Source organism: Euleptes europaea, chromosome 6 (assembly GCF_029931775.1).
Source record: "Euleptes europaea isolate rEulEur1 chromosome 6, rEulEur1.hap1, whole genome shotgun sequence".
Classification (NCBI taxonomy): Eukaryota; Metazoa; Chordata; class Lepidosauria; order Squamata; family Sphaerodactylidae; genus Euleptes; species Euleptes europaea.
The window spans coordinates 101,192,189-101,207,445 of NC_079317.1; the positions used below are offsets into that span (position 1 = coordinate 101,192,189).

Below are 15,257 nucleotides of genomic sequence, written 5' to 3' on the forward strand. Positions count from 1 at the left end.
CAATTCTGCAATTACTGGGTTTAAAAAAAAAAAAAACCCCAGTGGTGTGGAGAGAAATAGCCACCATGGAAGGGTGGGGGCAGGAAAATGGGGGGACCTGCCATGTGGAAGCCCCACCGTGCCACTGTGTTTAATCAGCAGCCGCATGACCAGAAAACCTGAGGATACTGTTGCTGTATGGAAGACCTCCTGATCTCCAGCCAGTATACAGGCCTAGTTCTGCTGTTCTCAGCAAGTGGACTGTAGAGTAAATCTTTAATTCAGGGGAGAAGACCTGCAAGAGAAACTTTGGCCGAGAACACATGGTTGCTTTAGCCTCCTTTATTCCCTGTTTCAACCAGGATTCAGCCCGGATCAAACGCATGTGTTTTCGCCGAACATGTGTTCGATCCTGGCTGAATCCTGGCTGAAACAGGGAATAAAGGAGGCTAAAGCGACCATGCGTTTTCACCCTTTGTGTCTGATTAAGACTGACTCTCATAGACCTTCTACAGGTGATTTTTTAATTAAACCCTAAATATATGTTGTTGGGTACAGTATCCCCACAAGTGAGTTCAACATATAAGGAGCTTTTTCAATATGCGACTACCGCCGCTAGAATTCTATACGCCTCACACTGGAAAACTCTAAAAATCCCAGAATTATCTGAATGGATTCACAAGTTATTAGACTTTGCTTCGCTGTCAAAACTAACGCACCTGATAAAAAAGAATTTGCTGGATGATTTTAAGACGAAAGGGCAACCAATATATGATAAATATCTATCAGTGCCAAATATTATTGCTAGATGTAGGATATAGATATAGGTTATTAGATGGTATTTAGTATCAGGAAATGATAACTTCAGCCAAAGGTTAGATTCAAGGCTACAAATTCATATTGTGGTCTCAGAGCGTGGTTGATTAATTATTATCTACTAAGTAGTTTTAAATATCATGTTATGCACAGCACTCCATAAGGGAATGGCAATATATTATAGGGCACTATTAAGACATAGTTTTAGAATTTTAAGGGTGAGATTGAAGCTGATGTATGCACGTATGACTTTGTTAACGTATGGACCCAGACATGTGTTTGTCTTCTTTTTAACCCTTTTTTGTTTCTGTATCCCATTATATATAATAATAATAATAATAATAATAATAATAATAATAATAATAATAAAAAGACTGACTCCCAGAACTTTCCGTTGTTGCAAAGATCAGTGAAAGGTTTGGACACTCAGTGCATCCAAGTCTAAGTCACGAACACACATTATCTTGAAAGCATGAGAATTACAATAATTTTGCAGCTTACAATGGAAGCATGTGAGAGCATCTGGCAATAAAAGAGCATCTGGCAATAAAAGCAGCTTTTGCCTGCGATATAGTGACCATGCATAGCAGCCAGGTAAACGATGCCTGGAACTTCTGGTGCCAAAAGAAGGGTTGGTTTCAGAAATCAGGTCACTGTATCCATAACTGTCCATACAGACTCGGGTGTTCTGTACAGGCCACTTAGCCCAAGCAATAGGTTTCCGCCCTTGCTTTCCCACAGCCTCATTGGTAACACTGCTAAAGCAACTGAATGTATTGCATTGGAACATTTTTATCTCTTTTTCCCTGGAAGGGTACCCCCTTAGGGGCCTATGTCATTTTTATCTGCAGCCTCTTTCATTCTCTGCTATTGACTGTATTTGACATGTAAGCAGCTTATCAAAAGGCTGCTGTGGGAAGTAAACAGCCTGGCATGATGTGGATTCCCCAGCCCATAAGCATTTCGATCTTTATCATCTTCAGTGTCACAGGGTCTGCATTAATTACCCCCGTTCCCATTTCAGAAGATTTATTCTGATGAATAACACCAGGCTGCTTCCACTGTGATAGGGACATAGTTATCTTCTTTAGGTTAACACACACAGATTTACCTTCTTGTGTCCTGAAAAGAGATGCTACCACAAGTGAGATCTGATTCCGCGTGGACTTAACACACACTGAAGCTGTCAGGCAGGTTGTTTCTACGAAGATAAATTCACAGCGTTTGGAACTATTACAGCTTGCCTGCAAATCCCTTTTCACTTTGGTGCTACAGATCAGCCAGAGGGTGAGATTTCCTGGCACATCAGGAAGAGGGACTATTACTGTCCTGTTTGCCCTGGCTGGAATTTCCCAGTCAAGGTTTATGGCCGTTCTGGAAGCACTGGCTTCAGTTATTCAGGTTTCCCTACATTCAGTGAAGAATGACACACTGCACAGATATAGGCTGTAGGTCAGGCCTTTGGCTGATCAAAACTAGCAGAGCTTCACTGCTTTAAATCAGTGCCTGGTTTAGTAGTACAAAACGTTCCATCATGTAAAACACTGGTTCCCAACCAGGGGTCCGTGGACCCCCAGGGGTCCGCGAGAACTAAATTAAGGTCCACGAAACAAAGTTATAAACCCATAATTAATTAATATTTTCAATTAAAAGTTCTCTATTATAAAAATATATATATTCAAATATTATTCTAAGTTTAATGTTTAACTAACAGTGATGATTAAAGTTTATTTTCAAATTCTCGGAATTTTTATTTTGAACCTTGGGGTCCCTGCACCGAACAAAAAAGTCCTAGTGGTCCCTGGTCAAAAAAAGGTTGGGAACCACTGATGTAAAAGGTAGGAGCTTTGCCTGAAATAAACCTCAGGGATAGAGGTTGATCATTGCTCTAAAATGCCAAAAATCTCTGCAATGCCTTTCTCCTGGAGACCTTATAGGACAGATTTGGACTATACATGCAGTGGAATGAAGCAGAGGCAGTGCACTGTACTGGTTCAGACAGCTGGCAAAGAAACATTTGGCCACAGGGCTTGACAACTCGGAGGTGCCAGCCGGTCGCCATGGTGCCTACAAATTTCATTGTGGCTCCTATTATTTTCAACAATTATTTTATTGCAATGCCTCTTGGTAATCTTCTATAGACATACAAAGGTTATTTATCATTTTGTGTCAGAATATGTTTTGATTGAGATCTAAAATGCACATGTATCAAATTCTTGTTATTCCTTCTCCATGTGTTAACTTTACACCATTCAATAGTGGTGAATGAATTCATTTCGTAATTACTTGCTTTCTGTACTGGCTCCAGTATTCAACTAAGTGGAGCTTTTTAAAGCTATAAGGAAATTAAGAAAAACTGAGGAGAAATTAAGTTTAGAGGTAGAGGTTAGCTTTTCGTTGTGATAACAACCATGATTACCCCATATTTATCTGTATACTGTAACCCTTTTGCCTTAGCTTTAATAAAATTATGAGAAACTGTGAAGAGTTTAGCATTAGTTTTTGTGAGAGCAGTAACTAGAAAATATGGCCACTAAAAATAACATACAAAACCCTGAAGGCTGAAAAATGAGTCTGGCTCCTCAATTTTGGGGCAGGTCCTTAGGGCAAAGAAAATATTTAGTTTATATTAGCTGAGGCCGAGGCAACACACACAACAGAAGCAGGAGTATTGTGAAGTGGTGGCCTGAACTGTACCGCTTGATATACCGAAATGTGATTTTATGGGTGTCCATATAAAACCATGTATCTGTGTATCAAGTGGTAGAGCTCATGCCACCACTTCAGAGCACTCCTGCTTCGGTTGCGTGTGTTGCCTCAGCTGATATAAACTGACCAACTGAAATATTACGATATTACTCCATGGCCTTCATCAAGCAAAGCTAAAGCAAATCAGACTGATTTTGCACCCATGAAAAGGGCCTGACTTTCTCCTTGCTAAAAACTGAGAGCAACAGAACTTGGGGCTGAAAGAGGGAAAGTATTCAGCAACTGGCACAGCCCAATCCATTTTCTTGGCTCATCTCATTCAGGACCACAATGGCCAGAAAAGGCCAAAGGATCCCTTGCAGCAGCGATGTGCTTGAGTGTACTCAAAGCCCAAAGTGTAATTTAGGGCCCCTTTTTCTGTTAGGCTGAGCTGATCTCAAGGGAACAGATGGCCGGATATCTAGCTAGCCAGACCATGGGCATGCATCTATCTGCACAAGTTTCAAATGAGCTGCGATCCTTAGCACCAGTTGGGACCGAAACTGGCCCACCTTTTCCTAGGGAATTATTTCAGTACAATTAAGGAAAACAGAGACCAGTAATAAACACACTTACGGTGTTCTTGGAAATGCTCACCAAAAATGAGGTTGAAAACTAAACAATATTGCCGAAAGGCAATACAAAAATTAAAATAATCAACTAAATTTTCAATAGCATGAGTTTCGTGCTAGTGGAAGTCACTGAATTTGCAGTGCTGATCTGGTGCTTCTAAATTCTTAAGTACCAGAAAATTGCCCCCTGTTTCTGCTTGAATCATGCCTCGCATTGTCCACATTAGGGAAACGAAGATATTTTTCTTTTTCTTTCCCATTGTTCTATGGCCCCAATCCAAAGAAATACTGCAAAGGATTATGTACCTGTTACAGCACTTGCAGTTCCAAAGATAGATCTAATCTGATCACAAGCTCTTATGGGCCTCAGTCAGTTCTCAGATAAGGTTTTCTTTTACTACCTGTTTGGCAAACATCTGATGGTCTACATGGCTTGTGGGCGGCATTTTTCTCAGTGGGTCACAAGTTGTGCTGGCCTGCAGTTAATGATCAGGGAGGCCAATTTTACAGATGATGCAAAATGGCAGAACTACACTTTTAACGGCACTTAAAAAAAATCTTGACCCTCAGCCTAAATTAGTGGAAGTCCAACTGCATTTCCCTTGTTATATAATGACGTCCAACAGGTTACAAACCATTTTAGAATGGTGCATACAACAGAGGCCAGGAAAATGGCCCCTTGGAAAGATTTATTTTAGAGCCAAGAAGAGAAATGACACAAAATCTCCAAGAACCATACTATTCACTCTGGATAAATCAATCTGCAATAAGAAGCACTCCACAGTTCTGCTCGCTTACTTTCACCCCTACTGATTTTGATCAGTGATTAAAGTAGAATATGTGTTTTGTGTGGGAATTCCCTTAATTCTATACTGTCATGGGATTTCCAACCTCTAGGTGGAATTACAGCATATCTCCAGACTACAGCAATCAATTCCCTTGGAGAAAATGGCTGCTTTGGAGGTTGGACTCTCTTGCAATATCCTCATCTTGCGTTTCTCCCCTACTCAAACCCTATATCCCCCAGGTTCCATTCCCCTGGTTCCACCCCCAAATCTCCAGGAATTTCCCAACCCTGCGTTGATATTGATAACCCTATACACTGACAATCTAAACAAAGTAATAAATGTAAGCATTTCCCACCCACCACCCACCCCTGGAGCTCCATAATATCTTCTCAGAACTGTCCATTCCTTCACATGATGTGCTCCCTGACAACAGCTCTGCAAACAGAGTTACTGAAAGACGATTCTGCCTTTCAGCCTTCCTCATTTTATATGTAAAGCTTACTATGCAGCATAGCTTAGAAATTTAGCAGCCATGAGATAAGAGGGCAGGTCCTACTATGGATCAGTATCAAATTAAAGAACAGGGAGCAGAAGACAGGAGTAAATATATGGCCACAATTCTCACAACCTAGGGAAGCAACTAGTGGGGACCTTCAAGGACCATGGGGCCAGCGATATTTTTAAATGGTCTGGAATAAAGAATGAGCGATGAGGCAGCCAAGATGTAGGTGATGGTGAAAACCCAAGCAGACAACAAAGTGGTCCAAAAGGATCTCTCCTAACAGGCTGAATGAAACAGTTGCCTTGGTGGCCCTTGTAAGAGCAGACAGGGGGGGATATGAATTTTGTAAATAAATAAACTAACATGAATGGGCAACAAAATGGCAAATAAGGTTCAATATATGCAAGTATAAAGTCATGTACGGAGGGGGGTCTGAACTGGTGGTGACTACTCAGAAAAGAGATCTTGGGGCTGTGGTGGATACCTCAGTGAAAATATCAACATGGTTTATATAGTTAAAATATTTGTACCCCATTGTTCTCCCCAACACAGCACCCAAGGCTTATGATAAATATGAGGAAAATTAAACCCATTACCTAGACCAGTGGTTCCCAACGTGGGGCACATGCCCCACAGGGGGGCAATTTGATTTTTAAGGGGGGCAATTCGAGAATGAGTTATTAACAGTGATTTTTTGGCATTTCTTATGGTTCTAGGGGCCTCATATACAGTATATAAATATATATTGTGACATACACATTTTTAAAATTAAAATCAGAATGTACACGGCGGTCAGCTGGTGACAATGGAGAGGGGGAAAGCCAGCTAAGAATTATATGTCACAGGGAGGGGGGCATCAGGATTTTAGAGATGCTTAGGTGGGGCATGGCCAAAAAAAGGTTGGGAACCACTGACCTAGACCATAGCTACTTGCCGAATAAGCAAGTCTCAGCTGCCAATCAGTAAACAATCCCTCAGATATATGTGTGCAGTGGCAGTGAAAAAGGCAAGGTTTATGCTCTGGATTATTGCCACAAAGACTGAAAACAAAATTGCTTCTATCGTTACGCTATTAAATGAATTTACAGGGAGACTGTAGGTATCCTAGAAAGGATATAATGCAGTTGGAAATTACATAGATAAGGACAAAAACAAAATCAAGATGCTGGAGTACCTTGTGAAGGAAAGCTTAAAACGCTGGAATTTTTTCGTTTAGTAAAAAAAGAGTTAAAGAAGTAGGTGACATGATAAAACCTTTATGCACGGCATGGAGTAAGTAAAACCTTTTCTCACTCTTGTAGTACTAGAATTTGCAGTCACCTAATTGAATTGATTGGCAGGAGACAAAGAAGAGACAGAAGAAAGTTCTTCCTCATATAACACATAATAAGCTTAATTGCTGCAAAAGGTGGCGATGGCCAGTGCCTTAGATGGCGTCAAAAGTGGATCAGGCAAATTAATGGAGGATAGGTCTATCTACTGCTGTGAGCCATGACAGCTACAATGAACCTCTATGTTTAGAGGAATTTTGTCTGAGTATACAAGGGGGCAAATGGGGACAGCTGTCGCATTATGATCTGCGTGTGGAACCTGGCTGGCCATTGTTGAATACAAGATGCTGGATCAGATGCAGTCTTGGCTTAGTCTAATTGGGCTTTTCATATGTAATTTGGAAAGCTGAGATTAGGTCCCTTTGTCATCTGGGAAATAAATGGGAAAGCCCATCTATAGCCATTTTCATTTATTTTAGGTATGCGATTTCCAACATACCGGTAGTTCTTGCTCCTTATGTTGGGAACAACAACAACAAACACGTAAGAAGAGGGTATAAGATGTCCAACTGGGTTCTAAGTCTGCAACCACATATTGTTGGATATTGTGCTATTATCATGCTATCACAGTCATCTACCCCCTGGATCATCTTGTCCACAAAGAAAAATCCCACTGCAAATTATTCCTATTGTGCTATGAAAATGAAATATTCAATGTTGTGTGGATTCGGCATGATAAAAGCCTACCACCTGCCTAGGTGCTAGAGAAGGCCTGCCATCTCTAGGCCACACGTTGATATGTCAGTTTTGCATCCCAAAGTATCTGAAACTCACTAATTCCCTAACCCCAAAAGAGAGACTAAATACTTGAATGGTCCACTCTTGAGAGAACAACAAAGACAAGGCAAACTATTTCTTGGGTCCAACAAGGCACTATAAGTAGGAAATCATTTATCAAACACATGGCGCAAAGAACGGGTCAATGTGAATGTCAGAGGGCAAGATGCATGAATTTGAGATAACACTTCATCTAAAGGATGTGGGGGGGGGGGGAGAGAATGAACCGAAAAGTAAAGCCACTATGGAAGACAATGAAAGAAGAGACTCATGAAAGGATGGAGAAATACCTTTTCTGACTACCATTAGGGAAAAAGCCATGAGGAATAAATCCAGCAGGTTCATCATCACTGTGTCTCAGATGTCTCAGTGATCTTCAAGGCTGTGGAAAGAAATGGCCCAGCATGTTCTTCATTTCATCCTCTAGACCTTGCAAATAGTTTCCAGACAGTAGTTTCTCTGAGTCTCTTAGTTCTTGTGGTTTGTTATCAGGAGGAAGCTGTCAGCACTCTCTGAGTCCTGGTGGCAACTCAGGCTGAAAAGAACAGCAAATAAGAGAAGGGTTGTGCGGATGCAAACAGAAATTCTTGTGAAATGTCATTGGGAAGTAAGACATTACATACTATTGACCATCAGGATCCCCAAATAATAATCACACACGACGAGCTAAGGCTTATAAAAAAATCAGTACAGGACTTTCTGCAGTACCTTTTTCAATTTGTGATCTGGTTCCCTGAATTGGATATTAATGCTTCATGAAGAACAGACTTTTAGCGAAAACTGTTGATTCCAGTAAGATAATTAACATCCCAGTGAATTTCCGTATCTTTTCATCTCTGAATCAGATATTTCTATCAATGCTTTCAGGATAAGAGTTTAATTGCCATCATAATATATCTTCTGTTTTAATTTCTTCTCGTATAACTCAATATGAATCAGTTAGGCTTTGCAACTGGAAAAGCTGGGTATTTGAAGATAGGTTTTTAGACCTCTAAGGTCTCTAAATGATTTCTGAAAAATAAACAGTCTGTTAGGATTCTTCAAGAGCCCCGTGGCGCAGAGTGGTAAGCTGCAGTACTGCAGTCCAAGCTCTGCTCATGACCTGAGTTCAATCCCAACGGAAGTTGGTTTCCTTTTTTCCTTTCCTTTCATCCCTTAGAAGCTCCTTGATCAATTGATCTTGAGCAGCATATACCTAGTGTTGGAGGGAAGTTGGTTTCAGGTAGCCAGCTCAAGATTGACTCAGCCTTCCATTGTTCCGAGGTCGGCAAAATGAGTACCCAGCTTGCTGGGGGTAAAGGGAAGATGACTGGGGAAGGCACTGGCAAACTACCCCATAAAAAACAAAAGTCTGCCTAGTAAATGTCGGGATGTGACGTCACCCCATGGGTCAGGAATGACCCGGTGCTTGCACAGGGGGCCTTCACCTTTTTAGGATTCTTCAATGCTCTAAAAGTGAATCTACCACAAGGATTTTCCATCAAGCTTTTAGGAACGTGTACTAAAATTTCCATTAGATTGTGCACACAGTAAGCTTTAATCGGGTTCTCTTGTATAGATAAATCAAAAGGAACCACAAAGAGACACACGGACAAAACTGTCACCATATACTTTTACATTTATCTTCTTCACTTCTTCACACAAAGGGTGAAAACGCACGGTCGCTTTAGCCTCCTTTATTCCGTTTCAGCCAGGATTCAGCCAGGATCGAACGCATGCATTTCGCCGAACGTGCGTTCGATCCTGGCTAAATTCTGGCTGAAACAGGGAATAAAGGAGGCTAAAGCGACCGGGCGTTTTCGCCCAAAGTCAACCTTCTCTAACACCCTTCAGGATGCTTTGAAATGCTGCCCTCTGATGGAAACCAGCTAATACTACAGAAATATATCAATGGGTTGGGCTATAAAGGTAATGTAAGATAGCTACCTAAACCCTGACCAAGATGGCCCAGGCTAGCCCAATCTTGTCACATCTTGGAAGTTAAGCAGGGTCATCCCTGGTTAGTATTGGGATGGGAGGGAGACCACCAAGGAAGTCCAGGGTTGCAATGTGAAGGCAGGCAAAGGCAAACAGCCAACATAGGGTTGCTCTGCCATATTGTTGTTGTTTAGAGAGGAACAATTTTGTCAAGCTATGTTACTCCTGCTTGAGCCAGCGAGGGAGCATGGATTTTGTGCCATCGGCGACATTGCCAAAGATACATGCATAGACACTTTTTGTTTTTGGTGACAAACTGCTCGGCTGTAACTCAAACAGGGAATATTCTGGGGGGTGGGGGGTAGGAGCCTTGCTGAATGGTTATTTCGAATGTAATCCACGTCAGATGTTTTCCTCTGCTTCTTTATTTGTTATTTAAATTAGTTCAGATTGTGACTGCCAAAATCATCCTAGGTCAGGCAGCATGTAAGCAACATATGTCCTCTTGGCCACATTCATCCCCACTTCAAGGTTGCTTAATGCCTCTTACTTCAAAGGCTCGTTCTTTATTTCAAAACAATGAAGCCAGATACTGGGATATAGATTCTGTCTTGGAAACTTTTAAAATGCTACAGTTGTTTTCTGGGTGCTCTTTAAAAATCTACAGCTTTTGCTTAAAGGTGACCAGAGAGAGAGAGAGAGAGAGAAAGAGAAAGGGAGAGAGAGAACAAAGCTGCCAGCTCTTTTATAGGTCAGAGCCATGGAGACAAAACGTAAAATGTGCTGATAGACTGTTCAGAAGGCTCAGACATTATGAGCCCCACAACTAAATAGCCTGCAAATCATGGCACTTTAAAGCTAAATTGATTAAAGTGCTCCCTTACTATAATAAAAAATACTAGGGATCTTAAACCCCCACCCCCTTACAACTTCATGGAACGTTTCTCAGAAGAATAAACACTTGTTCCCAAATTATCCAGACCTACTTTCTAAAATTAAGAAATAATTATATTTCTAAAATAAAGAAATCATTTAGGAAATTCAGGGTTAGCTTCTTTCCTTTTTTAGGTGGTTACGTGAATTCTCTCCCCCAATCAACCAATATCCCCATTTCAGTCATTACTACTTTGGTGCTCCTACCTTGCAGAGTGGGAGAGCGTCCTGTGCACAATTATCTCGATATGCCTGTTCACCATTTTGTATGAATAGGGTAACACATGTCTTTCCAGCTTCAGTAGGCATGAATGTGTATCCCCAATATTCTGGATTTCTGTCTCCATTTACTGAAGCTGGAAAATACATACATTTTGCTCTCTGTTCACATAAAATAGCAAGCATGTGTCCCTTGAGGATCATACATAGTGCAGTTTCCCGGTACATGCAATGGGAATACCAAAATCTTAACAAATGAAAATGGCTATAATGGGTTGGAACGAGGCTAAGATCCATTCTGCCACTGGAAAATTTCATCTAGATCCAACCCAATATCTCTGATAATAGGGGCATCTAAAAGGGTTCTGATACACAATGCAGCTACCATAAAGCTTGAGACAAACTGCAAATATTAAGGACATTTTTCACATAGAACACTAAAAGCATATTGAGACTCCCTTGTTATTGTTTGAAATGCAGGAAAGAAAGCAAAAGAGAGCTGTTTTGAAACCAAATGTATACCCTAGTCAAGTATAGGTTTTGATTACGGTTGCAGGAAACAGAACAAGTGCTTTCAATATCAAGTGAAAACACTTTTCAAGACAGCAAAATCATACAAAATATCAGCCTAGCAAAATCCCCAGTTCGGCTGGATCGGGATAGTTTTGCATAGATCACATACAGGTTTGCCTGTCCTTGCTATGTATATAAAAGTTCTTATTTTAAATATTTTACTAACACTTTTTACTATTTTGCATAATCATGCAAATTTGTTAGCACAAGGAAGGGGAAAGGAGCTATGCAGGGCGCTGAAGCTCCTTCCCCACTCTCCTTTCTCATCCCCAGCTATTAAAAGCATAACATATCTTCACTGTCATATGAGCTAGAAATGTGCTTTTTTATAAATAAAAACCAAGACTCTCTGGAAACCAAATTATTTGCCTAGTATTACATTCTGTGCTTTTGTTGCTTTTGTTGTTATTCTCCGGAGCCACTGTACCAGTCACCCAGCAATCCATGTAAGACAGGCAGCCCTGGGACAAGGGTAGCAGTCAGCATCTGAATAAGTCTCTGGCTACCATCACTGTTGATTTTCTAGTCTGTTTGCCTGAAAAGGTTTATTATTAACAGGCTGGGCATTTGGGTACAGCAGCTTGTCACCAGCATCTTTGTACTCACAAGGGATCTGAAGAGCATAGCAGATTGCAGGAGGAGGTTGTCAGGCATGTAAGAGTCTAGCTCCCATAGCAGGCTGCATAACCTCTGTCTATCACAGCTGTAGTTTAGCCTTCAGTCTGTCCATCACTGCTGTAACCCCACAACAGTTATGCAACACCCCCTCCCCTTCATTCACACTATGCTTGTTTGGTTCCCCAGGCTGCCTGAAAGAAAATGTCATTCTTGATTATTTGTTAATTACTCACCACCACTAATTCTTGATTATTGTGGGGGCACACCAGTTAATGGCTGACTTGATTTATATGTATTCCAATTTGCCACTTAACTGCCCCTAGCAATGACTGTCTTTACAAATGCCTCATTAAGTCTCATTTAGTCAAATGTCTTTGCTTTGTTACTAAAAAGGGTTTTTTGAGAAGATGCTAAGTATCCCAGCTGGTCAATACCTATTTTCTCATTATAGCTACAGGTTACAAGGGTATATTGAATTTTTAATTAATATCCAAGCTTCATTTTTACCACTTCTGGCTCACATAATATTGCATGACTTAGACACTGGATCATGCTAGCATATATTAAATGCTGAAATTCTGAATGCTTTGGTGCTTTGGGACTGATACATGCTGAATGTGTGTGTAAAGTGCCATCAAGTCACAGCTGACTTATGGCGACCCCGTAAGGTTTTCAAGGCAAGAGTCATTTGGTGGTGGTTTGCCCTTGCCTGCCTCTGCATGGGCTGAGAGGACTCCTTTCCTTTATCCCTTAGAAGCTCCTTGATCCATTGATCTTGAGCAGCGTAAATCTAATGTTTGAGGGATATAAGGTCTGAAATAAATCTTGCCACTGCCAACGTAGCCTTGGGATCCCTGTCACTTAATAAGAAAGGCATTATGTCAGGCATTAGATTTATATGTTAAAAGGGGAGAGATATAATGTGATTGAAGTTCTTCATAAAAGCGGCCTTCCAAGAGGGCATGAGCTAATGAATCAGTAGAGCCAGAAGAGCAAGGGCAGGTCCTGTCTGGGTATGGTATATTCAGAATTCTGCCCTGCATACCCATAGAGGGGTTAGCATTCAGTCCAGCTAAACAGAAGGCTCTAGGAAGACAAGGAGTTGTCAAATAATATGTATAAGCAGGCAAACCGCGTGGTGGTGGTATTCCGAAAAACTGAGATGAACAAACACGGCGAGCACAAAAAGTAGTCCTGTTATAATCAAGCTCTTTAATGCTCTTTTTAATTGTGGTGAAAGCTTCAGTTTTCCCAAGATCTAATAACATATCCTGCAAGAAGCCCAACAATGAGTTTCCCATCTAAGATTTTTTGCCATGAGGATTTAAAAGGGCCGTGCTTCAGAGAAGCTAGGAGCCCCTCAGTGCTAAAGCGCAGCTTAAGTTGTAACTTAAAGGCGGCCAACCATGCCCTAGCTTCCGTCTGAGAGAATTAATAACAATAATAATAATAATATTCTTTTATTTATATCCCGCCCTCTTCTGACAATGTTGGGCTCAGTGCAGCTAACAACATTGATTAAAATACAACACATAAATCCATTTACCTAAAATACAGTACATAAAATCACCATAACGACAAATGTTTAAATTAACAAATCTAATCTATGGCACTGAAATAAATACCCCAAGGAGGAGGGATGCTCTTAGGGTGGTAATATAACATCAAATCGGGGGTGGGGGGAGAGAATGGACCACAGCTAGCCTTTATCAAGGTAAAAGGAACTAAAGGAAAACCGGGGGCGGGGAGGGAGACAGGAACAAAGGATGGGGAAAAGGGGGAAGAGCTGTGAGAAGATGCTAAGTATCCCAGCTGGTCAATACCTATTTTCTCAAGGTCACCCAGTAGGTTTCATGTGGAAGAGTGGAGAATCAAACCCGGTTCTCCAGATTAAAGTCCACTGCCCTTAACCACACTACACCATGCTGGCTCTCTGTGCTGAAGGTGACCATATAATATTGAGACATCTCAATGCGGGGAAAAAAAGAAGAGAAAAATGCAGTCTGTGTTTTATGGAAATGTGTATTTTGAAGCTCTCATTTCAAAATGGTATATTCTTGTTTTCTTACTGCAGTACATTGCAATACGCTAGCTAATTCGAGACAGAGGTCTTCGAACACCAAAGGCTGTGGAGTGCTCCTTGTGCACACTGGAATTTCTGGACTCCACCTTCCTATTTTATCCTCCTGAGTGTTGGAATAGGCAATGTCTGGTGTACAAGGAAGAAGATAAGAAGAAGACCCTGCAGGGCAGGCTGATTATAATGAACCCAAGCATATCCTCATCAGGAATTTCCTTTCCTGAAGCTCTTAACCGTTCTGCTAAATCAAGCATTCGGTCAAGATAGTCTCAGAGATTAACATCTTCCTGCATTCTTATGCTAAACAACCATCTCTGAAGATACATCTGGCTCTTTAATGATGATTTCACATACAACCTCTTTATATCCAGATGCTCCACATGCATCTTTCTTGCTGCTGCTATACACAAGAATGTTCTTATTGAAGTATGTCTAACCACATTGTCCATGCAATTGAGTCCAAAGATTCTCTGCCCCTGCAAGGCATTATCAATCAATTAGAAGAGGAATATGCACTTTAATGTAACATCTATCATGGCAGAGCTCCTGCTTCCCCAGTGGCAGTTTTTCTGGTATAGGGTAAAAGCCGGAACATGCCGGAACGGGCATTAAACAAATAATAGTACAGCAAATAGTACACTTAAGAACAACATTTTAGGAATTAAAACTTTGATATATTTTGTTAATGTTTTCTCAACCAAAATGCATCTGGAACTAGCCCGAACAGGCATTTTATTGACATTTATTTGGCAGAAAACAATAGGATTCAGCATAAACAGTATCCTAAAAATAAGCGTCTTTAACGTATCCCACTGTATTTTGTGTCATGTGAATATTTATACTATGACATGTGGATATGCTTCAGTTTTTTCTGGTGTTTCCAGACTCCTAAAATCCTAATGCATTGGCTATTGAATGTCCCATTCAGTTTGTTTCCAATCCAGGCTGAAGATAAAAGTGGCTTTATCCTACTGTGTAGGTGAAGCCACTTTTATCTTTATCCACTGTGAAGTGGAATAGTTTTCTTGATTTAAGAAACCTGATTTCTAAACTTCCCTCTTTGAATGTCTTAATCAGGGAGATTTTACTGACTCATCAACAGGGGAGGTTGATAAATAGAAATACTGAGAGGTCTTGTTTTCAAGACAGACCGTTAATTTTTGACACCCCTGCCCAATAGGAGCTTGTGAGAGCAGCAATTTGGATGGATGTATATTTGGAGTTAGGATGTTCACCAGATTCTATAGAACTCACCCTCCATTGTGTGATGCACAGAATGCAAAGAATACACAGATCAGCAAGCATGAATTAAAATGTAGGTTTTATGTCGAGAGAGGTTTCCAAGTACTTAAAGGGGCAGAGGAAAATACAAAGATCAATATTTGAGTTGCATGTTGAAATTTT

The 15,257-nt window shown here is 40.8% G+C and overlaps 1 protein-coding gene across 1 annotated transcript in view; it reads right to left on the minus strand.

The window, feature by feature from the left end:
- Positions 1 to 15,114, minus strand: part of CD6 (CD6 molecule) — a 50,508-nt gene extending 35,394 nt beyond the window's left edge. The window contains exon 1 of the mRNA XM_056851993.1: positions 15,108 to 15,114. Coding sequence (XP_056707971.1) covers positions 15,108 to 15,114 — 7 coding nt within the window. The remainder of the gene's footprint in view (positions 1 to 15,107) is intronic.
- Positions 15,115 to 15,257: the final 143 nt, after the last annotated feature.